A 23,942-nucleotide genomic window follows, 5' to 3' on the forward strand; every position below is an offset into this window, starting at 1 on the left:
AATAGGCATTTAGATTGTTTACAATATTCACTAAGACAGTGCTACGGTGAACATCTTTGTATGCAGTACATTTGTGGGAAATTTTCTGTAAGATAAAAACACCTTGTTTGGAAGGAATTTGGATTTCCAAAAAGGTTGTACCAATTTATACTACTGTTGAATGAACAAGAGTGTTGCTTTTCCATACCCTAGCCAATAACTTTTGATTTATGCTGCTCTCTTAGCCAGAAATTTATTTCTTATATCTTTTTTTCATTTTATTTCATTTATTAGTGGAGCTGTCTGATTTTCATAACTTTCTTACAGGCCATAATGCTCAAAACACTGGGATTGTTCTTGCCTGAGAACATCGGGAAAAAACATATTCTATGTTTTATCACAGTATCAAGTGGTTTGCACGTTTTCAGAGCCAGACTTGAGAGCAAATTTTGGTCTCTTATAAAATGTTTATCATCTCAGAGTGGTATGGAATTTTCTTGTATACTTAAAATAAGTTTAAGTAGAGCACTGCATAAATCCAAGTATCATAAAGATAAATTATCATTCAGCCCCTCTGTCATGCATTTCAATATATTTCGATGTCAAGATTTCAATATAGCCAGAATAGTTCTTGCCTTTTACATTTACTCTACTGTTTAGGTCATACTATGGTTTCCCCATTCACTATTGAGTGAATTTCAGCAATTTTGTTTTGTCTCTTCTGTAAATGTTCTATACTTCATTTAGAGAAGCTGGAAAGGCTCACTGAGGCTTTTATTTATTTATTTTGTAACAAGGGATAAAGCTTGGGGCAGGAGAGCAAAACAATGCACCATCTATTTTCTCTTTTTCATCTTAGATGCCCGAGGCCTGGAAGCTTATTGGGCCCTCTCAAATCCATATTTATTAACTTAAATATAATTTTGTCATAGTTGAATTGTCTCAGTGAGATTTCATAGCCACAAGCAACCACGAAACTGTCTTTTGTCCCATTCTGGGAGCCACTAGAACTGATTATGTAGATGATGGAAACTGCTGGTCCCATTAATGCCGGTGGTTATCCAAGAAGCACCTGACCCACAGATTTGTTTGTGTATAGCATTACACCAGGGTCAGCCGAACTCAGGGGTAAGTTGGAATTGCCACAGGAAGCCCTTCAAAGAGGTCTCTTGTCACGTTTTAGCTATCCAGCTCTCACCATCAGCATCTGCTATACCCCATCTCCCTTCTGGAGCTGTCTGCCTGGCAAAGGCAAAAAGGCAGGTCCCAGTGTAGACTTCCTACCATAGCAGCCAAGAGGGCTAGCTCCTCCTCTGTCTGCACTGGGGTTCAATGAGGGGACAGGCCCAAGGCCTCTTTCTGACTCCCAGATACCTACACGCTCTTGCATTCAAAATGAGTAGTGGTGTGGTGAGCTGGAAGACAGAACGTTTGAAAGTCAGAACCATCAAGGTAGCAGTGGGGTACGACACAGACAAGATGATGGCATGACATGATACTGGCTGTGTTTGCCACTGTTGAGTTCTCTTGTTTCCTATTCATTTTCCAAACCTGCTTCCAAGAGTCATTTTTTTTTCCTTCTTCTATCCTGAGAGGCCTGATTTGGTCAGGAATCAATATCACCCTCCATGAAACTTGGGAATATCCTGGCTGGTCCCTCAGCCAGTGCTTCCCAACTTCTTTTCATATCATAGAGTACATATAAGATGATAATGTTGCTGTGGCCCCAGGGTAAGGTTTATGAAGCTGCTCAAGGTCTGAGGTCACCAAGGCAGGGTCTCAGGCTGCTGTGAGGGCTGAGAGGAACAGTAGTTTAGGATAGTTCTTGCTCACTCTATTACAGATTGGCTATGAAGATGTGGCCAAAAGGAACTATGATGACCTTTTCCTCTGGCCAGTGATCAGGTTAGCATAAACATATGACCCAGAGCCATATGACTCTGGCCAATGGGTGGTGGAAGGGGGACAGGTTGCTGATGCATTTCTTGAAAAGCTCTCTTTACTCTTAAAAAGAGACATAGAAGAAAGACATGGTCCTCCTTTTGGAGTAGGCATGTGTGATGCCTGGAGGAGTGGCAGTGATATTGCAACCATGGAGGAATGTTAGCTTGAGGAGAACATGCTGAGTGGAAAAATAGAAGGGACCTGGGACTTTTTTTAAAAAAGGTTTTATTTATTTATTCATGAGAGACATACAGAGAGAGGCAGAGCATAGGCAGAGAGAGAAGCAGGCTCCTCGCACGGAGCCTGACACAGGACTTGATCCCACACCCTGGGACCATGCCCTGAGCCAAAGGCAGATGCTCAACCCCTGCGTCACCCAGGCGTCCTGGGACCTGGGACTTTGATGGCATTTCTAATATGTAGACCTCACCAACCTTGGAACAGTCCTATCTTTAGATATTGACATAATGAATCCATATTAATTTTTTAAATTTATTTATTTATCTGAGAGAGAAAGAGAGAGTATGAGCAAGGGGAGGGGTGGAGAGAAAGAATGTCAAGCAGACTCCCCACTGCTCGCAGAGCTGTAGATGGGGCTTGATCTCATAACCCTGCAATCATGACTTGAGCCAAAACCAAGAATCAGATGCTCAACCAAAAGAGCCACCCAGGCACCCCATGGGTTCATATTATGAAAGTTATTTTCACTTTTTGTTTGTTACTTACTGAAAAAAGCTTTCTGATATAGTATCTGTCCGGGACTTAAGATCAGGACTTATAGAAGACTTGTCCAACCAAAAAAGTTCTCAAAATAAGAAACTTTTGAGGAAAGAATGGGAAAAGAACTGGAGATATATTGGTGAAAAGAAAACGCTTAAGTTCAAAGTAAGATGGATAGAAGAAAAAGAAAACTGGTAAATAAAGAATCAAGCATTTGCTCTGTGTCTCCTATTATGAATTATATCACTGGGTAAGCTGTTAGTGGATGAGAGGAAATGTCTCATTACAGAAATAGTCTAGGTAATAAATAAAGGATGATAGAACTAGAAAGTCACCATATTGCAACACTTAAATCCATTAAATGATCTAGCTATTGAACCAGCATCACAAAAGAGAAGGCTCTCCTAATAAAAGAACACAGGTGATAACCAAAGAAGATCCAACTGGACTCTGATCAAGCTTTCAGATTCAACCAATTTGTGAGAAATACAATGGACAGAGGACCATGTTTAATCACACCATTAGAGGTGTAATCAGCAAAACTTAGATGGTGAAATGTACAAGATAAGCAATCCAATTTCTTCAATAAATAAATTGCAATGAGAAAGAAGAGAGAAAATGAGTAAGATGAGTAGGAGAACCTGTAGATTAACAGAGACACAAGAGAAAAATCAGCAAATGGCAAAGTGTGGACATTTTCCACATCAACATTCAAACTTGAAAAAAAAACCACATTAACAAGACGATTGGAAATTTGAGCACTAACTGGAAATCTGATGATATTAAGCAATATTGTTATATATATATATACATATAACAATATATATAAAACAATATATATATAACATATATACATATATATAGATATACAATATACAAATATATATTAGGTAATTGGGGTTATGCTTTTAAAAAGAGTCCTTATCTTTCATATTGAAATATTTACAGATGAAATTATTTGAATGCTTAGATTTACTTAAAAGTAAAAGGACAAAAGGACAGAAAGTGGGTGAGGAAACAAGATGAGCCGTGTGTTCATAGCTGTTGAAACTGGATGCGGGGTGCATGCGGGTTCATTACACCAGTCTGTCCCTTTTTGTAAGTGCTTGAAATTTTCCATCATAAAAAGTTTCGTTTTGTTTGTTTTTAAAGAAATGCAAAGGGAACGGGAAAGGGGAAAACAAAAACAAAACACCAGATCGTGCAGAAATACAGGAAGGAAACCTAGCAGCATGCCTGAACACTAACCCCTGGATGCATTTCTCATTGTCCGCAGCAACCAAGCGGAAGGGCCATATTTAAGAACATAAGCCCCAGGTTCGAATCCTGTTCTATAATCAACTGGGGGGACCCTTGTTGCCAAATTTTCTAGGGCTCAGTTTCTCATTTATAAGATGGAGATGAACTAGTATCCACTTCAGAGGGTCGTTGTGGGGAATAAAGAAGATAATCTGTGTCAAGCATGGGTCCTAGTTCCTGGTAACAGTTAGCCCTCAGTAAATGTGGGCTTTTAGCTATTATTTCATTGAACGTAGTATTTAAAATTAGACATTAGACAAAAGTGAACACGTGCACTTTTCAATGGATGTTGGAGCATTTTGGATAACTCCTGAAATTCAAGGCCTTTTTTGGTTCCTTTTTTCCAAACGCGGGGATGAGATCAGATTTTACCATCTTTATGTCCGTCACCTGAAAAACTGCATGTGCCTCATGGTCACACCCAATCAGAAGTCACTGCACCCGCCCTGTGAAGCAGACAGAGGGGGAACCCTCAGGTGGCTTACCTTTCTCCCTACTTCTTTTTCACCTCTGTTTTTTCATTTATGGTTAAGAAAGCAAGAGAATCTGGCTAGAACAAGAAACCTCCCTCTTTTTCTTCCTGGAGGGGAGCATGAGTAATAGACTTTTCCATCGGGGTTGTTTTTCCTGGACACGTTGTCCCCCCTCCAACTGCTAAAACATGTGATCCTAAAGGAGAACTTATGTAAACTCAGATGTTCCTTATCGGTCGGTGATGCCATCCCAGCTTCGAATAAATTATGAAGTTGTTTTCTGTATTTGGTGCTCTTCCTTTTAAAACAGAAATTCTATTCATTCGTGGTATTAGGTTAGAGCTTACCTGTGCCATGTGTAATATAGGCTCAAACAAGTCAAGAAAGGAGCCACATGGCTGGCTTCTTCATCCCTTCCAGGCCTCCCCAGAAGCTCACCCTCACCACCCAGTGCTCTCTATCACATCCTCCTGCTTTCTTCATGAGTCTCTCCTTCCTCTGAAACTCCCTTTATTTATTCATGTATATTTATATTTTTTATTTCTTGTGCCCCATGGATGTCTCTCCTTTTCACCACTGCGCCCCCACCACCTAGCCCAGGATCCAGCGAACCAGCTCTAGAACCAGGCTATGATTTGTAGGGCCCAGTGCAAAAAGAAATTGTGAGGGCCCCAATTCAAAAAGTATTAAGAATTATGAGACAGCAGAGCATTACATCAAGTATGGGCCATTTCTGAGCATGGGATCGTGGGGGACAACGCTGCTTGCATGCTTCTTGTTATGAGGCCTAGCACCTAATAGACACCCCAAAAATAGTTATTGGAGTGAATCCAAATCTAAGAAAAACCAGGTATTCAAAGAGCTCTGACGTACAAATTGATAAGAAATTAAGAACAGAAGCCAGCATGTGTATGACAGGGATGCATAACTTCTCAACCACGGGGCTGGCAGTGAGGCGAAAAATAAGATGATCACTCTACTCTCCTTGCGAAACACCAATCTAAGCTGTAAATCCCTTGAGAGCCTGGACCCAAGTGTTTTCATCTTGACTTCCCCCGCAGGACCCTGCGCGTTCGTGGTGTTCAGTGAACAAAATTGGTTCTAGAGGTGGAAGGAGAGCAAGATGAGGAGTAATGAAGGAAATATACCTCTGTTTAGGGCAAATTTCACTAAATTTAGGAGATGATCCAGCCTTCAAGGACATCCTCTCGGTTTATGACAAATGGTTCAGAGACAGCTCAGCTGTCATAGAAAATCAGTACATCGCCTATGATAGGATGTTTTGGTGTATCTGGCATTCATTAGGTATATCTGTGATCATGTTCTGTGATCCTTTTGGGATAAATGCAAAGCTCTTCACAGAGATTACTAGGACTGTATATACCCTTAAAAATCGAGACTACACGACCATGACCATGTATTTTTTCCTAAATTGGTGGGCGTATTTTTCTTTTCCCACTTCCAGCAATGGTGGAAGTCCCCACAGAGTCATTGGTATGCTTGTCCAGGCTCACCAGTTTGTTGGTCATGTGATGGTGTCACAGATTGCATTTTGTAGGCATAATTTCACATATGTTCATATTTCATTTGGACTTATTCCAGAGTAAATTCTTTTCCACTGGGACTCCCTAAAGTCTACGTCCCTAGATCCAGATTCATCCCTGCCCCCTGTCTGGCTGCCTGGCAGGAGCCATTTGAAAGAGTTGTTGTTTCAAATTAGTTGTAGGGTGAGTTTTGCTGCTATACCTGTTTGGGACTTGGAATGCCAGTTTTCTAGGACCAGTTCCTAACTGATTCACTGATCATAGACCTTCTATCTGATACCTGAGTACTACAGGAGCTATCCCTTTCCCTAAGACGTAACCCCTGGCACCTAGACTGCTTTGTGATTTGCACCCAGAGCCTCCCTGCCAAGCTCCCCAATTCTAGGTTGATAAGTAACCCCGTTGTAGAGCAGCATTGGTCACCTACCTGATGATATCTAACTGTTGCTATCCGTTCTCCCACAAATGGATGTGTTTTGTTTGCTAGTGAATTCGTCTTTAAAAAATTAGAACCAACTTGAGCACAAGTGGGAGTTGTAGTGATTCAGACAGTCTTCAGAGTCTATCTTCCACTCTTCTGCCCAGCATGAGGTGGTACACTGGTAGCCCCAGACTCATCGCAGCAGCCTTGTAATTCCAGAACAAAACCAAATATACTTCTCTGATCCTTGTGACTGAGGAGTATGGGGTAGGGTTTTTTTTTTTATTTTTTCATTATTCCTGAATCATATGTTCATCCCATGATGGGAGGGAGGTGCAGCACATGAGGTTATTCTCACCCTAATCTTGTACCCTGTGATGATACCCTCACAGAAAAGCAGGGATCTGTGATTAGGAAGAGGTGAGTCAGACTCTGAACAGGCAAAACCAACAGGCACTGTGACAGTCTCTTGTTTTAAGCCTCCTGTGTGCTCTCATGGCCGTAACCTGGCTTTGCCCCACCCCTGTATTTACCTGACCCTACAAGTTGGCCGGGCTTCCTGGTTTTAGCCCATCCAGTTGCCTCAATTCTGAAACTGGTTATCAAAACTCTGATTGTCCTTCAACAGGAGAAACTTCTTCCCATACAGTTGGAAATGTCCCATTAATTTTCTCAAGAGACTCTCCAACCCAATGAGAAAAGTTGCCACTTACAGGGTTTTCTATTTATTTATATGTAAATAAATAGAAGTTTGCACAAAAATATAAAGTAATTCTCCATTTTCCTAGTAAAAAGATTCAAAACACATGTTTGGGGTCAACTTAAATATATACAAATTTAGGAATGAAGATTACATAGTGGAATATCTACTCCTAGTATTTCAGCTTATTTATTCTATAGATTGAAAATCTGAGTGCTTGTTGCCTGGCAATCTCCCTCTTTGTGTTGTGGTTTGTTCAGCCTCTTTCTCTGCATCTGTGTATTAACCTTGAGACAGAAGCCCATCTTTCAGTCATCCTCTTAGCTATCCCAATCACATCTTCACTGGTGCCTGAGACATATGAGCTACAGCACTTTTTTCAATCTCCATATGTGGCATTTCAGTGGGAAAATGATTACATGACTTTTTTCCTTCTCCCATCCATCCTCGAGGTGCATATGCATGGTCTTCCAGCATAACCACCTGCTGCATGACCTTTTATTTATTTTTTTAAAGATTTATTTATTTATTTTAGAGAGAGAGCTTGGGTGAGGAGGGAGAGGAACAGAGGGAGAGAGAATCTCCAGCAGACACTCTGCTGAGCAGGGAGCCCTACACTGGGCTCAATCCCATGACCCTGACATCATGACCTGAGCCGAAATCAAGAGTTGGATGCATAACCAACTGAGGCACCCATATGCCCTTGCATGGCCTTTTAAGATGATGAATAGGTAACTAGTTTATTCTAATATCCAGCCCATCCAATTGTGAGGACACAGGCCCACCAGTAATTAGTAAGTCTGTATTGAATTCTTTGCCACCTTTTCCACTGATTTTATCAAGTGACCCAAATAAGCATCCAAACTTGGCATTATTTGAGGTTGTTTCAGGCTATTGTGTCTTCCCAGACTGCACATTGTGGTTCAAAGTAATCAGTTTTTGAGGACTTCAAGGTAAAGCCACTCCATCACTGTTTGAGGGTAAGATAGTTTTTTTAGTAGAGGGAAGGGGGGAGTCTTCCTCATTAAATACATGTCCTATGTACCCATCTATCTGGCAAATTCTTTATGTTATGTATGCAATCATCTCATTTAATTCCTCCAACACCCCTGACAAGATAGGGATTTTTATTTCCATTTTACTAAAGAGTAAACGGATTGTCAGAAAGGTCAAGTAACTCTCCCAAGGACAAACAACCACAGAAACCTAGGTTTGACTCAGAATTCACATCCTTAACCATACCACACACTTGCACAAAATTTCAGAAGGTTTTTTTTTTTTTTTTTTTTTAGATTGGAGAAGCATGGTACCATGTCATAAGCTCTTACTTAACTGTTCTAAAAATAACCCATAGATTTATTATTTTTCCTGGATTCTGTATATTTTTCTTTCTGCCCCACCTTGGAGCATAATGTACTACAGTTATTCCCTATTCATTGAATAATTCCAATAGTAATGCTTCTGTACAATGCAAATGATGAAATAGATCTGTTTTTGAGACCACAGTCATCCTGCCAAGATTTTTTGTCTGTGACTGGCATCTCTGCTATTAATTGATAGTACTGAGGCTGTCTCATGGAATTCTGACTTTCTTTATGAGTGTAAAAGCTAGTGGCATGAAATGGGTGTGGGCACACAGTTGAGTTCAATATCTTTCTGTTTATATGCATTCAGTCTCCTGCCTTGTGCAGAATACACACAGACTGAACTGCTGAAATTAAAGGTTGGGTTCTTCAGTCGCCTAGCACATCACAAAATAATGATCCTTCCCACATCATGCATCATCAGTGAAGTTTGTAGAACAGTAAACATTAAACACTTCATCGTGTGTTTTAAAGATGTAATGAAGAGAAACCTTAGGTAGCCAAAAGAAATAGCAGAAGTTTTAGGGTTTTTTTTTTTTTCCCCATTGCTCTCCTGACTCATGTTGAAAGGCTTTTGTTTCTAATCAAAGCAACAAACGGTAAGGTCATTTCCTTGCGATTATATGGCAGCGGAAGGCGTCAGGGTTTTCAGATCCCTACTTCCACCAGCTTTGATTTGGAGAAAACACACACACACACACACACATCACAAGTGCTTAATACATGTGTCCTTTGTCCTGTACGCTCTCTCCAGTCCCTTTAAATGAGCCGAGATCATGGTTCGGAGGTAAGAACAATTTCTCTTATAATATTCTGACTACAGACGGTGTCACGGGGCTTTGTGAGCTCTTACTGGCGTTTCTTAGCAAAATCTTGGTCAGATTTTATAATATTATACTGGGGTGGAGTCCTCGAAGTACTCCAGAATATTCCAGAATTTAACATTCAGGAAAGGAAACTTCAAAAAAAGTTTGTCTCTGCTCTTTTCAAAAAATTACTCTTTCCAAAAAACAGTTGGCTCTGGTCCAGTTTGATACCGAAATGAAGATGGTCCTTAACACCCATCTTTTGGAGCGTTTTCCTGTCATTGTTTTTAATGCTACCTCTGCTCCCTTAAAGGTCCTAAAAGGCTGATTTTTTGTTTTTACTTTGGAACTTAACAATTGTTGTTGAAGTAAATCCTCTACCTTACCGCTCCCCTCCCACACACACCCTTTTTCTTTTCTTTCTTACTTTCTCTTTTCTTTCTTTCTTTTTTTTTTGTTTTTGTTTTTTTGCTTTTTGGTGGTCGTTAATTTTAAAGGCTCAAGCTCCTTTATGGATATGGAAGGGACAGGGAGAGGGCAGGAACTGTGTCAGTGAGCAGCATGAAAATACTTTTGGGTTTCCAGTTGTTAATCATGTCCTCAGTACAATGTGTGTGGTGAGCACTTCTCTATCTTTGTGGGCACTTGGCAGCAAAGATTCTGTGGGGATCTAGAACTCATTAGTTGCCTTTCTAAAAGGACCTATGAATATTTGTCCCTGTCTTGCTTGAAAAAAGCAGCAGGAAAGTGAATTCTGTCCCGGAGTCAAGATTATGGTGAAGACTATGTGATCAGAATTCAGCAGCTCAAGGCAGTGACCTTGGGAATATCATTTTGGGGGATGGCTTTTAATTAATTCATAAAACTTGTATGATTTGTCAGAGGAAGTTCTACATCCTAATTTAAGGGAAGCTTTTTTTTTTTTCTTTCCTCCCTTATAGTGTGGTGTTGGTAAACTCATCAAATTTAACTCCACATGTCCATTTTTTTCTCTGATAGGTAGATGTTGGAGATGGAGGAGGGGAGGAAAATCTGGGTTGACTTCAGAAAACAAAGGAAATTGTCTCATCCAGGAGACTGTAAAACCCTTGGGTATAGAAGGAAGTCTGTGGAGGAAGTGGGTAGGATTGGGTACAGAAGAGAAACATCAAGGAAATAAATACATCACAATAGGGACTGGGATAATACCCCCTTGCCATAATATAATACCACAGCGTAGCCTGAGAAATGAATTGGTGCTCTCTAAATTAATTCTATCTAAAGTTATCAAATGATCTGAAGGAGTAGAAAGGAATATAATCTTAACCAAAATGTGTTCCTTTCACTTGGTTCTCAGACCGGCATTACGGTGACCCAGCACCTCACATTCAATGATCCTTTTCTTTAGATTCAGGCCATAGAACCTCTCTGGAAGTGAGACTCTCTTGCAATGCAGCCTCCTCAGGAACCAGAAACTACACTTCTTAGCAGAAGTTCTAAGATAGTCACAGACATTCCAAATTCCAGTCCAGAGCATATTCTGTGTGTTCTATGCATCATTTATTTGGCCTTCCATTTGGAACACACAGGAAAGTGGTGAGAGAATGGAGGCTCTCACCACAGATACCATGCCCCCCAGCAGGTGCTCAGAAACTATTGGGAGAGAGGGGGATGGGTGGTAGACAAAGACCACTGGTTGAGTAGAATTGTAAAGTATGTTTTTGCCATGGAATATTTGAGCCCAAAGGAACCTTGTAAGTCGCTTTGTCTGGTCCCTTCATTCTATTACTGACAGAATTAAAATCCAGAGTAGTGGGGAAATGTTTCTAAGATCTCATATCCCATTAAGGACAAGGCACAGCCTAGAATCTCCAGAGTCCTGATTCTATACCCTGTCCACCACTGTGTTGTTTCTAGGACCAGCTGATTGCTTTGTCTAATTTCCAGCATCTCCAAATTACATGGAAATCAGGTTATTTCTCATTTATGTCTATCTTGGGCTAAAAATGTGGTAACTGATCTCAAATGAAGTTTTGCTTCTTATTATGCACTGCTTACAACTTTTGGCAAAAACCAACAGACAAGTACGTGAAGGACCCCGTTGCCTTGTCTCTTTCACCACAAGCTGTAGTACTGGATAAAAATGTACTCAATCACTTTCTCATAGCTTGGAAAATATTGTAGAAACTGAAAAATATTGGTGAGTTCTTAGTAAAGACCTGTCTCAAGATCATAGTTGAAGTAGGAGACTTTTGTTTGTCCTTGAGATGGATTTCATGAAACTCCAATAAAGACTTTTTTGGGTTTTTTTTTTTTGCTTGATATTGGAAAACTGCAAAAAAAAATTTTTTTTAAGATTTTATTTATTTATTCATGAGACAGAGACAGAGAGGAGAGAGATGGAGAGAGAGAGAGGCAGAAGGAGAAGCAGGCTCCATGCAGGGAGCCCAACGCGAGACTCGATCCTGTGATTCTGGATTGGAGAGAGGACTCCGATCACATCCTGGGCTGAAGGCAGGTGCTAAACCACTGAGCCACCCAGGGATCCCCAAAACTGCAAAAATTTGTAAATGAAAGACTTTTTTAAACCAGAAAGATAAAGCTGAAGATAGGCTCAAATATACATGAACATATATTACATAATGTGGCAAGGATAGGCAAGCAGTTTATCATTCCAATAAAAGTAAGTAAAGAAAAGGAAGATATTGGACACCTTCTGCTTATTTTAGAGGGTTTTTTTTCCCCCTAAAGGAAGCCTTTGTAGATGGGGGTGTAAGGATATGTTCACTTCTGTTTTCTTATATTGCTTTATTCTCTCTTTTGGTTTTGTTTTTCTTCTATCCTTGGAACTTAGAATAAACAAGTCAGCAGAACTCATATTTATTTTCAAGATTTTACTTAATATCACTTTTTCAACTTGATGTGTTCAGGTTCGGGTTTCCCAACCAGGAATGGAATTAGGCCAGAAACTGACCTTCCATAAGAGAGAATCTTTATCTGGTAAAGCAGTGGGATGTTGCCAAACGGCTCAGTGGACAGAGAGGCGATGGATTGTAGGTCTAACTCTGCCATTTCCTGATAAACTCTGTGGCCTTAGAGCAGCTAATTCTTCCCATCCAGGCTTTCAAGTCCATATTTGTGGGGTGAATTAGTCTCATGCTAGGGCTCCTTTCCAGCCCTGAATTATTTGTACCTCTAACTATCTGTATTGACCTCCCTGTCACCCGGAAAAATGGCAGCTCTATCTCTCTGCTTACCCCCATCTCCCTCTCTCTTAGTCCTCTCTTTCCCATCCTTCTCTCCCTCCTTCCTTCCTCTCCACTGATATTTTCCTTTTCACTGTGGAAGGAGTAGAGGGCCTGGGCTCCAATGACCCAGGCACCTGTAGAACCAGTGGCAGGAGAGGAGTGGGAGCAGACTAAGTACTGCTGAATTACTGAACCTGCAAACTGGAATCAGATGCTGGGATGCTCTCTAGGAAGAAGTCAGGACCTTGTAAATACTGGATGCAGCTCTTATGCTGAAATGTAACACGGCTCCGTGGATTCCAAATTCTTGCAAAGTCAACACCTCTTTCTCCGGTGGGTGCACTGCCTCCGTGATGGTCCAGGCAGAGGTTCCCAAGGGTGAATGCCATGCATCCGCTGCAGTTCTGAAGCCTCCACCAGCAGGAGAGTGCAAACGGACTCCCTGTAGCTCTTACAAGCTTGACTTGTAGTCTGTTAGCCATTCACTCTTGGGGAGTTCACAAGTTCTTGGTGGGAAATGGCCGTGCATAGTAGAATTTAATTAACCTGATTTTGAATAAAAGGATTAAACCAACAGGGGTGTACTTAGGTAGAAATCCAACAGTGTTGACTACAACAATGGCACTGGGATCCCTGGGTGGCGCAGCAGTGTGGCGCAGCAGTTTGGCGCCTGCCTTTGGCCCAGGGCACGATCCTGGAGACCCGGGATCGAATCCCACGTCGGGCTCCCGGTGCATGGAGCCTGCTTCTCCCTCTGCCTGTGTCTCTGCCTTTCTCTCTCTCTCTCTCTCTGTGTGACTATCATAAATAAATAAATAAATAAATAAATAAATAAATAAATAAATAAAATTAAAAAAACAATGGCACTAATGCATTCAGGGGCCAATCAGTAAGAGTTCTGTTTTTGATAGGCCCTGTCGAAATGAAACCAAAAAGAGAGGAAGTGGTAAGAGTGCAGTGTCCTGCATCTTACGTGTAAACTCTGCTTGCCACTTAGGAACTGAGTGACCGCCTCTGACCTTCTGATAGGGCTGGTTAAAGTGACCTTATAAGGTTGTTGAGGGCATTAGAGCCTGCCTCTGGCACTCAAGCCATACCTAATAAAAGACAGTTCACATTATTTAATATTATTATTATTATTATTCCTCTAGCCCAAGTCCAGGAAATGAAGTGTCAGTAAAACAGGTAGACACCACCAGCAGATTGAGAAAGCAGTAATGAATAGGTCATTTTTTCTCAGGGCCCTTCGTGTTCACGATGACATAAGTAAGAACCAGTTATTCATCACTCCACATTTGGATCTCTGCACATCTTGCCACTGTAAGAATACTTGCCAGCCTTCCATCGTTTTGGCCACATGGGGTTACCTGAGCCCATAGCCATTTGTCTGGATTTCACTGGGTGCAGATCCACAAATAACTGATCACAACGTGTCCATTGCAGCCTTCGAGCTTGGGCTTGAGGTCAACTGTCCATCTTTTTAAGGACCTGGTTCTAAATCACTTGAAGGATATGGACTCAATAAAAATCTGATCAAAGTTATAGAGACTCTTCCTGGCAAGAGTCTCACCAGCACATTTTGCTTATATTGGGGGAGGAGGTGATGTTTTCAAACCCTTCTCACCTCAGTAGACCCGTGAAAGGTCTATGTATCCTAGTTAAAGAACTGGAATAACAGTATCTTTCAGAGAAATGGTGAGAAACTAGTTGGCCTCTTTATGATCCCCAAGAAACAAGTTTCTCTGGAACTTTTGAGGACCTAACCTTATTTTAGCCCCTAGATGTGTGGTGTCCTGGAATTGACATGGGCTGCAGAAAAGGTATTTAGGATCTAAGAGCAGAGCAAGTCCTGCCACCTCATCCTCTACAGCTATTTATACTGTTCCTCTGGGAACAGGAGTCATACCTTTGGCAATGAACAGGGTGTGGAGGAAGGAGGCTCCCTCTTGGTACTTGGCCTTGAGTTGAGAGTCAGTTCACTCTAGTGGGACCTGAAGGTAATTGCTCCACTCACCATTAGAGCAGCCATCTAGCTTCAGGGATTCATCTGAAAACCTTCAGAGATTTTGCAGTAACCACTGCATTTGAGCTGGAGCAATAGGCCATTGTTTGCGGTAACCATGCACACCCCCAAGCTCCCATCTCATGGTGCAAGCACCCCTCTTTATTAGAGCAAGTACTGAGGTCCAGTGCACCCACGAATCTTGCTTTGCATTCATTGTCCTTTTTTCCCTCTTTTTAAAATAACCAGTAATACTTTTCAATATTTTATATGAAAAAAAGACTATATTGCTTCCTCAATTTTAAAAAAATGAATTAAGCAACTCAATGTTTTTCATTCGACAGCTGTTTACTGAGCAGCAGCTTCTTCAGGGTGTGTGCTACAAGCTGGGGAAGAGGGATTAAGAGACAGATAGGGTCCCTGGAGGAAGATACTGTAAACGAAGCACATCGTTATTTAATTACAATTGTAAAAAGTATGGCAAAGAAAAGTACAAAGAGCTAAAAGAAAAAGTAATACTTTTTATATAAATAACAATTAAATTATTAATTAAATAAATAAATAGCAGTTAATTAAATTATTAATTAAATAAATAAAAGTTCTGTAGCTCAGAGCTATTCCAGACACTCTATGTACACTGTCCCAGGCACCGCTATTGTGTCCATTATGCAGATCAGAAAACTAAGTAACAAAGGGATGAGGTCCTTTGCCCCTGGTTGTCCTGCTAGCAAATTAGCTGAATCCGAATTTGAGCCCCAGGCAATGTGATTCTCCAGTCTTCAAACATAGCAACTACACGAGTTGTGGCTTTGATAGTAAAATGATTTTTAGCATATATTTTTAAGGATAAATTGGGTTAGAGTGCGCTTTCCCTACTCTCTTGTGCTTTGAGGTGGGAAGGAGATGACACAGAGGAAAAACTGGAAGAGGACTGGGTAGCTGGAGCCCAGAGAAGGAGGAGAAGGCTAGGCAGAAAGCAGGCAGGCAGGGGTGGGTGCGCAGTGTTAGGGATAGGAGCTTTCTTCTGATTGAATTAGGTCAGTTCTGAAAGTAAATGCCTCCATCAAGACCCTGTCAGGAACCTTCCATGCCTGTCGTATAAAGACACTGAGTAGTGTTCTCCTGAGCTGGCTGGATTATTTCAGATCAACCTACTAATATGTATAGAAAACAAACTGCTTGAGAATGTCTTATGTGTGTCATCAACCCATCCCAGTGACATCCTTTCTAAGCCAAAAGTTGTTTTCTGCCTTTCCCGGCAGAAAAGAACTACGTGTTCCATAATGGTTCACATAGTCCTGTTGTACCTGTGGCAGGTTCACTCATCATCATCATCATTATCATCATGGCTCACACTTTGTGGCCATCATGCTTTCCATGCATTCTGGTATTTCAGCCTCAATTCCATGGGGTAAGCAGGTGCTATTAATATCCACATTTTCCAGACAAAGAAACAGATTTACAGGGGCTCACTGCCCAGCGTCCCACCAGCAGAGTCACGTCTTGCATCCAGGGTTGCCTCGTGTCAAAGTCCAAGCGTGCTGAACACAACACTGTCCTGCCTCCCTGCCCAGGGCACTTCCTATTTGACAGATGTGAAAACCATCCAAAGTTAATGATAGAACTGATTCTAAAACTTGTGTTTTACATGAACTTTCATTTTCTAGGCCAGCAGCTAAATCTCACAGTAAAAAAGAACAAGAAAGGGAACTGAATAGAACACCATGGACTCTCACCATGACCTGAAGCAGCCTTGTAAACACATTACAGATTTACTGGCCCACAGAGATACTTTACTAGCCCACCAGCTGCTGAAGTTGGTTAACACTGGCAAAAATAGAGACCTAAAAGGGGTGGCGAATCTGTATTTGGATACTAACCCGTGGGTGTTTGAAAGAGAGAAATAAGGGGCAAAACAGAATAGTTGTATTAATTATTGGGTGCTTTCAATCTGCCAAGCACTGTGCCAAGTTCTTTACATGTATTCGCTCACTTGATGCTCACTACAACCTTATAAAATTGGTCTCAGCCATATCTCCATTTCATAGACACGAACCAGAAGACTTGTTTCTCTTTCTTCCATTTCTGTCTCTCCTTGCCCTCATCCCATAGTAACCAGATTTTTCTTTTGTGAGTGTCCCTAGATCACGTCTCCCCCATCCCTGGAAGCCTCTGAGAGCCTTCCCCTACAGTTAAAATAAAGTCCATGATCCTTACTATGGCCCACAGTTAAGGAAATGACACAGCCTAGTGTTTTCCAGACTTTAGTATGTATCAGAGTGACCCAGAGGGCTTGCTAAAACAGATGGCCTGAGCACCACTCTGCATTTCTAGCAAGCCCCGGTTGGTGGGGAACACACTTGGAGTGCCACTGATGAACCCCTTTTTAACTCTGTGCCCTTGTCTCCTGTCATTTTCCTTTGGGAGACTAAGCTCCAGGCACACTTGCTGCCATTTTTTTTCTTAAACTATTGACTCTCAGTGGTGAGATTTCACTTCCAAGGAAGCAAATCTTGGTTCTTGGGCAAAAAAAACCCAAAAACAAAAACAAAAACCCTTAGATATTAGAATAGTTTGTGGCCCTCCAAAGTTCACCTTCACCCAAGAGGAATATAATGTGTTCATGGTGTTAAAATTTCATGGAGGAGGAGGGTGTTAGGGTGGGGGGCTCTAGGTCTAGAGAGGCTCCTTAAGAGTGCAATAATGAAAAAAAGTTATGCAGCATATCTTAAAGCACATTCCTACCACAGGCCATTAGCACTTATTTGGCCCTGTGTCTGGAATGTTCTTTTTCCAGGTATTCCCAAGGCTGACTCCTTATCATTCCCATCTCAGATTAAGTATCATTTCCTCAAATAGCCCCTTCCTGACTACTCTAAAGTAATAACTTTCCTGTATCACACTCTATTTTCTTGTTTTCACAGTACTCAGTATGATCTGAACTCATCCCGTGTATTGGTTAGCTTCCTTGGTTGTTGGCTGTTTCCTCTACTAGTGAGCCCTGTAAAAAGGGAGCTCCTTGGCTGTGTCCCTGCTGAATATCGAGAGTCTGTGATAAATTCTGGCACCCAACTAGAGCTTGATAAATATTTGTGAATGCATGAATGGATGGTAATCACATAGTTGATAAAGCAGTCATGCTGAGATGTGAAGCCAGGCATTCAGGCTTCAGACCTCCTGCATAAGCACTCCTGAAGCCCAAGGGTCATTGAGTGAAGGCCCCTCGTAGGCATAGTGCGGTCACAATTTATGGAGTCCAGCAGATTACCCCACTCAACCTGCATCATCTAACAGGCAGAAGAAAGGAGCAAATTATTCCAAAAATTTTTTCCAATTGTTTAGTTCCAGTCCTACCACTTAAGTTTCTCCCATGGTTATCACAAGCAGGAATAAAGGGGGAGGAAAACCCCATTAATTTGAGATAAGGGGATCAATGCAAAGGAGTGGCTCAAAAAACATTTCACCAAATGCCCAAGGCCCCAGAGCCAGGAATTGAAGAGGCTGTAAAGCCCACCATTTTCTTTCTCCTCCTCTGGGACCTCTCCTCAAAGCTGACACTCCCGATCATAGCTCCATCAAGTGTCAGCCATACCAAACAGCCCTCGTGCACCAGAGCATTGCTTGCATCTCAGGGAGTTCTACTGGCCCCTGATGCGAAAGACTGGCCCTTTTCACCTCTGTTCTATCTTGATTAGGAAAGCCAGAAGGTCACTTAAAATGACATATTTCATTATCTGTACATCAAAGAAAAATAATTTTTGGTCACTTCCATTATGGCATTATATTCATTTGTCTGATTCCCCTCCCACCAAACAAAAATGGGCAATTATTATTTTATCTCTGGGAGCCTGACACAGAGTAGGTGCTCCAAGAATACTCATTCGCCATAAAGCAAGCAAAATAAACCAATGAATGAAACCAGCAAAATGGAGAGTGTTCACAATTTGGTGGGAATTTGGCATTATATAATCAGAGGGAAGAAACGATAAAATAGAATATTCTCAATTGCAAAAAATAAATAAATAAATAATAACCCTGATTGCCTTCAATGCAGTTTTTAAACTTTTTTTTTAAGATTTTATTTATTTATTTATTTAGAGAGATAGAGAGCATGAGCAGAGGGAGAGGAAGAGAGAGAATCTCAAGCAGGCTCCACACTGACTGCAGAGCCCCACGTGGGATGCGCCCCCAGAACCCTGAGATCACAACCTGAGCTGAATCAAGAGTCAGATACTTAACCAACTGGGCCATCCAGGTGTCCCAATGTAGTTTTTATTAATTGCTTAACCACTGTGGTTGCAGAGGCAGGAGACACATGAATTTCAGTAGGAACTCAGCAGAACACCAACTGGCTGTAAAACAAAAGGAATGGCATTGTAATGGAACAAAACAAAAGTTCTACAAATACTCCTAATTTCCAACCACAAAATTCATGGAGGTCTGGGGGTGACCTCTGTAGGCTCTCCACCTTCAGTCCCCGCCAGCACTACAGGATCCACTTTTCTTGTTTAAATAAATCACCTCTCTTGATAAAACTCTGCTCCAGTGCCTTAAACCCTCTAGGACTCAAAAGGTGTCAGTAGTTAGAGTAATAGTTCCCATGCCTGAAAAACCCAGACTTTGATCTCTAGGGCTGTTAAAAAATGCTCCCATTTTTTAAGAGTGCATTTCTTTTCATGGACTTCAGACTACTAAAAGGCTTTGGGGACTGGCAGAGTGAGCACATGGGAGGAAGGGAGGCAGCCTGAACCGTGCTGATGGAGCACTGCAGGTTCCCCAAAGCACCCCTGGGTCGGGAGAGCTACATTCTCTTTGCAGTTCTAATTTAATGTTAATGGAAGCCTTCCCACTATAAAACACACAAGAGGAAGCTTTGCATGCAGGAGCTGCCTTGTATTTTAGTGGGTTTTTTTTTTTTTCTAACTTTACTTCTTGGTGAATATTTCATAAGGGTCAGGGGATTGGGGCAGTAGAAAGCAGGAACTCCAGTCGGGAGTCTCAGCTCTGTCTAGCTGTGTGACCACGGAGAAGTCACATCCCTTCTTTGGACCTCAGTGGCCTCATCCATAAAATCGGATTATGACACTTCTGGCACATTAAAAGGTGTAAAGTTTAAAAGAATAAATAGAAGTGAAGGCACTTTGAAACTTTGAAGCTCTCTAGACAGGTAAGGTGATATTATTACTAATTAGAATGTTCAGACCAAGTCTGACACGGCCCGAGCTACTTGTTCCTTTCTGTGCAGTAGAGTTCGAAGGTAGAGTAGGACCTGCTCGCACTGGAACGTGGCCTTTGAAGACAGCTGCTCTGAAGGAGTGTGTGGCAATCGCTTGGTCTTTATTAATGAAAGATGTAATATACTACTACTAAAAACTGCATGCCCTCTGCTAAGCACTTTTATGTATATTATCTCATGTGAACCTCCCAAGCCAGGGAAATGGGTGCTTATTATCCCCATTTTTTTTAAGATTTTATTTATTTGTTCATGAGAGGCACAGAAAGAGAGAGAGGCAGAGACACAGGCAGAGGGAGAAGCAGGCTCCATGCAAGGAGCCCGACATGGGACTCGATCCCAGGTCTCCAGGGTCACACCCTGGGCTGAAGGCGGTGCTAAACCGCTGGGCCACCCGGGCTGCCCATTATTCCCATTTTCAGATGGAGGAAAACCAGGCTCAAGAGAAGTGAAGTAACCCGGACTAGGCCACACAGGAACTGAAGAGCAGGGCTGGGGCTTAAACCTGAGTCTGTCTGACTCCGAAGCCTATACTCTTGACTTTCACACGTCTGGAATAATACACTACGTTTGAAAAAAGTAACACTAGCTGCTCCTTATGGAATGCTTACAGAGCATGAGGCAAAAATATTCCCATTGCACAGCAGCTGCTCAGAGGGTGCAAGTGTCCTGCCTGAAGTGGCCAGGTAGTTAGAGCCAGGCTGAGACCTCATATCCATCTGACTTCTGAGCGGTGATTCCCAAACCACCGTCCTGCACCAAGTCGCCGAGTGGGCGAGCTCCACCCTGTGTTATCACCCCATACACCCCCACCCCAACTAAAGCACATATGATCAAAAAGGCTCTAGGAATTCCGGAATGTAATGATTTCCCAATGAGTTTGCAGAAGCCACCATCCAGGCCACTCTTGCCAGAAGCACCCACATTTTTTGTTTTTGTTTTTGTTTAAGTGACCCAGCCCCTCTCTACCTCCAGAGAGGCTATTCCAGAACAGCAAGGCCAAGAAGCAATGCTGAGGCAGGGCCTCAGGGGAAAATATTTGGTTCCCTGGATACAGCTGTGTGTTGTTGGGTGAGATTTCCTCTCACAAGACTTGTCCCTTCTGCTGGAGGCAGAGCAGAACCGAGATTAAAACGGCCACCGCAGAAGTGGGGAGAAACTTGCCAACAGAGCACAATGACACATGCTCAGTTCTGCTTGTGAATGAAAAAGCTGGAAACATCTTTCACCTATGCTTTAAGGTCACGGTGGCCTCATTCTGCAGGGAGAAGAGTTCCAATGGTTTGAAAGATTCCAGAAGGATAGCAACACAGCTGGTTGGGATCTGGCAATGAAGAGGCAGGAGGAGTCCCTCACTTGCCAGGGAGACCTTGACAGGGAGAGGGAGGAAACTCAGAAGTGGGGCGGCAGATGGAAATAAAGGGAAATTCATTCATTCCACACATAGTTAGCGAGCCCCGCCATGGGCTCGGCACTGTTCGAGAAGCTAGGAGAGCAGCAGTAAATGAAGCTTGCGTTCCAGTGGCCAAGGAACCAGGAAAAGCAAATGACATTGAACTTGTGACAGGAGCACTCAATCCTTGGTCGGCAGACCCTGGGGGTGAGCTCTGTCACCGGGGATTTGGGGAACTACAATAAGAAAGTAGAACAGGGGTGACTGGGTGGCTCAGCGGTTGAGCGTCTGCCTTCGGCTAAGTGCATGATCCCGGGGTCCTGGGATCGAGTCCCACGTTGGGCTCCCTGCATGGAGCCTGCTTCTCCCTCTGTCTGTGTCTCCACTTCTCTCTGTGTGTCTCTCATGAATAAATAAATAAAATATTTAAAAAAAAAAAAAAAAAGAAAGTAGGGCAGCCCGGGTGGCTCAGCGGTTTAGCACCTGCCTTCGGCCCAGGGCATGATCCTAGAGTCTCTGGATCGAGTCCCGCACCGGGCTCCCTGCATGGAGCCTGCTTCTCCCTCTGCCTGTGTCTCTGCCTCTCTCTCTCTCTCTGTCTTTCAAGAATAAATAAAGAAAATCTTTTTTAAAAAAATTTTAAAAAAGAAAGTAGAATACTTAATTTATGTCGGACCCTGCCTTCCAAGCTCTGTGTCTGTTGATGGCTATCGTTGGTCCCATTGTCCGGATGTGATAAGTAAGTCTTAGGCAAGTTAAGTTGGCTGAGCTTTGAATGCAGTTCTGTCTGAATCCAAAGGCTCTGTTACTTCATCTTCATCACCTGGTCTCTCAGTGGCCTCAACATCCTGACATGGTGCTCTGAACCCCATCCTTTCACTGAGACCTCCTGCTCCCACTGAACTTCTCCAGGGGTATGCTGGTGTGTGTTTAACAACTGGCTCTCTGGGGAAAAGGGTGCTGATGTGTAACAGCATTTGCCAATTTCTGTGATGTGAAGACCCTCACCTTGGCCAACCTCATGTTACCACGGTAACCTCACTGACTGGGGACAGATGAACAGTAGCATGCCGCCATTAGATAGCATTGCTGTCACACTGACTCACTGGACATAAATAACCTCAAGAGCAAAGATAATAGTAAAATGTAGTAAAAGAACTGGAAATGATGAATTTTGAGCATTTATTGTCTGTATTTCTTTTTTTTTTTTTTTTTTGAGTAAGCTCTAGGCCCAACATGGGGCTTGAACTCATGACCCCAAGGTCAAGAGTCACATGCTCGACCAAATGAGCCACTCAGCACCCCTTAACCTGGTTTGTTTGTTTTTTTTTTTTGGGGGGGGGTTGGTCTTGGCCAACATTTTTAGTTAGTATTCTGTAGTTAAGACACACTTAAATGGTCTTATTGGGGGAGGGTATATTTTTTTTAAGATTTTATTTATTTGACAGAGCACACAACCAGGGGGAGCAGCAAGCAGAGGGAGAGAGAGAAGCAGACTCTCCACTGAGCAGGGAGGCTCAATCCCAGGACCCCAGGATCACAACCTGAGACGAAGGCAGACACTCAACTGACTGAGCCACCCAGGCACCCTTTATTACCTATATTTTTAATGTAATATATTTCACTGTAAGTTTATATGCTGTAATTTTTAATATTGGATCATGCTTCACAACCAGCTTGAAAATGGGGCAGTAGACTCTTGTGAGTTGCTATGAGACTCATCACTCTCTCTCTCAAAGGATTCTTTCCCCCTTGTTGTGTTTCCTGGTTCTGGCCCAAAAATTGTTTTTGGCTCCTTTTTCATACTTCCTTTGTCTCCTTGACCTGTGGCCTTCCAGTTTTTTTTGTTTTGTTTCGTTTTAATCTATGAAGCCTGCGTTAGCCTCAAAAAAAAGGATTTCATCCCATTTGATAAATGAAACCTGCATTAAGTGACCAAGAAGTTTCTTCGCCAAATTTTAAAAACCTGTAGGTTGAGAAGGGAGTGTTTCTTCTGTGACAGTAAAATGAGTCCTGGACAGTATGATTAAGAAGTTTTCTATATTGTCCTACATGTGCTTGACTTTTCTGTTTTCACAGTTTGGTAATGCTTTTCTAAATTCCATACCCAAATGTGACATTTCTACCAACCCAGCTAGTGCTCTGGACCTAATACAACCCGTTTGTATTATTTATAAACTCTCAAAGGACTGATTTCAGCCCCTACTTGTACATAGGCCACAAAGAACAAAGAGACTTTGAAAAGCATAAATCCGAGACATTCTAACAAGGGTTGATGAAAAAATGGAAACGTGAAAACTCTGACAATGAGTGTGTACCCCAAAACAAATGTAAAGTTGATTTTGGTTTTCTAATTAATTTTAGTTCAGTTTTAGGTTTCCAGGGCAATATATGTGATTTACGGGCTCTGTGGACGGCTTACATTCAGCCCAGATTTCCAAATGTGCTATACAGTGAATCAACAGTACTTTGAATATCTTTCAACTACAAGTACTGCAGTTTATTTTTAAAATCCCTTCACCCAAGCTATGCTTGTCTTAACTTTTAAGTTTTTGAAAGACGCAATACTTTTGCTCATTCCTACAGACTGTTTTTCATAGGAGAAGAGAAAACTGACAGTTGGCAAAGCAAAAAGTTTCCAAACCACAGGGTGTCTGCTACTTGCATAATCACCAAAGCCAAAATTTCCATTTTCTACAAGTTGATGGAAGAACTTCATTTCTGGTCAACCTGAACTGCATAGAACTGAAATCCCCCACAGCCCATGGGCTGTGCTCTTGGCTTTTCTTGGTTACACTTTGTGACTTTTCCTGTTTACAATATCTGTGTCCTCCCAA

General features: G+C 42.1%; 1 protein-coding gene across 3 annotated transcripts in view; it reads left to right on the top strand.

The window, feature by feature from the left end:
* Positions 1 to 23,942, top strand: part of FRMD4B (FERM domain containing 4B) — a 322,368-nt gene that overhangs the window by 164,291 nt on the left and 134,135 nt on the right. Inside the window, exon 1 of one of the 3 annotated variants that reach the window (XM_038565872.1) lies at positions 9,111 to 9,231. The exons of the other annotated variants lie outside the window; for them this stretch is intronic. Within the exon in view, the coding sequence (XP_038421800.1) occupies positions 9,208 to 9,231 (24 nt within the window). The 5' untranslated portion in view covers positions 9,111 to 9,207. Of the gene's footprint in view, positions 1 to 9,110; positions 9,232 to 23,942 lie in introns of those variants that run through there. 3 annotated transcript variants of the gene reach the window in all.

The sequence above is a fragment of the Canis lupus genome, chromosome 20 (assembly GCF_011100685.1).
Source record: "Canis lupus familiaris isolate Mischka breed German Shepherd chromosome 20, alternate assembly UU_Cfam_GSD_1.0, whole genome shotgun sequence".
Lineage (NCBI taxonomy): Eukaryota > Metazoa > Chordata > Mammalia > Carnivora > Canidae > Canis > Canis lupus.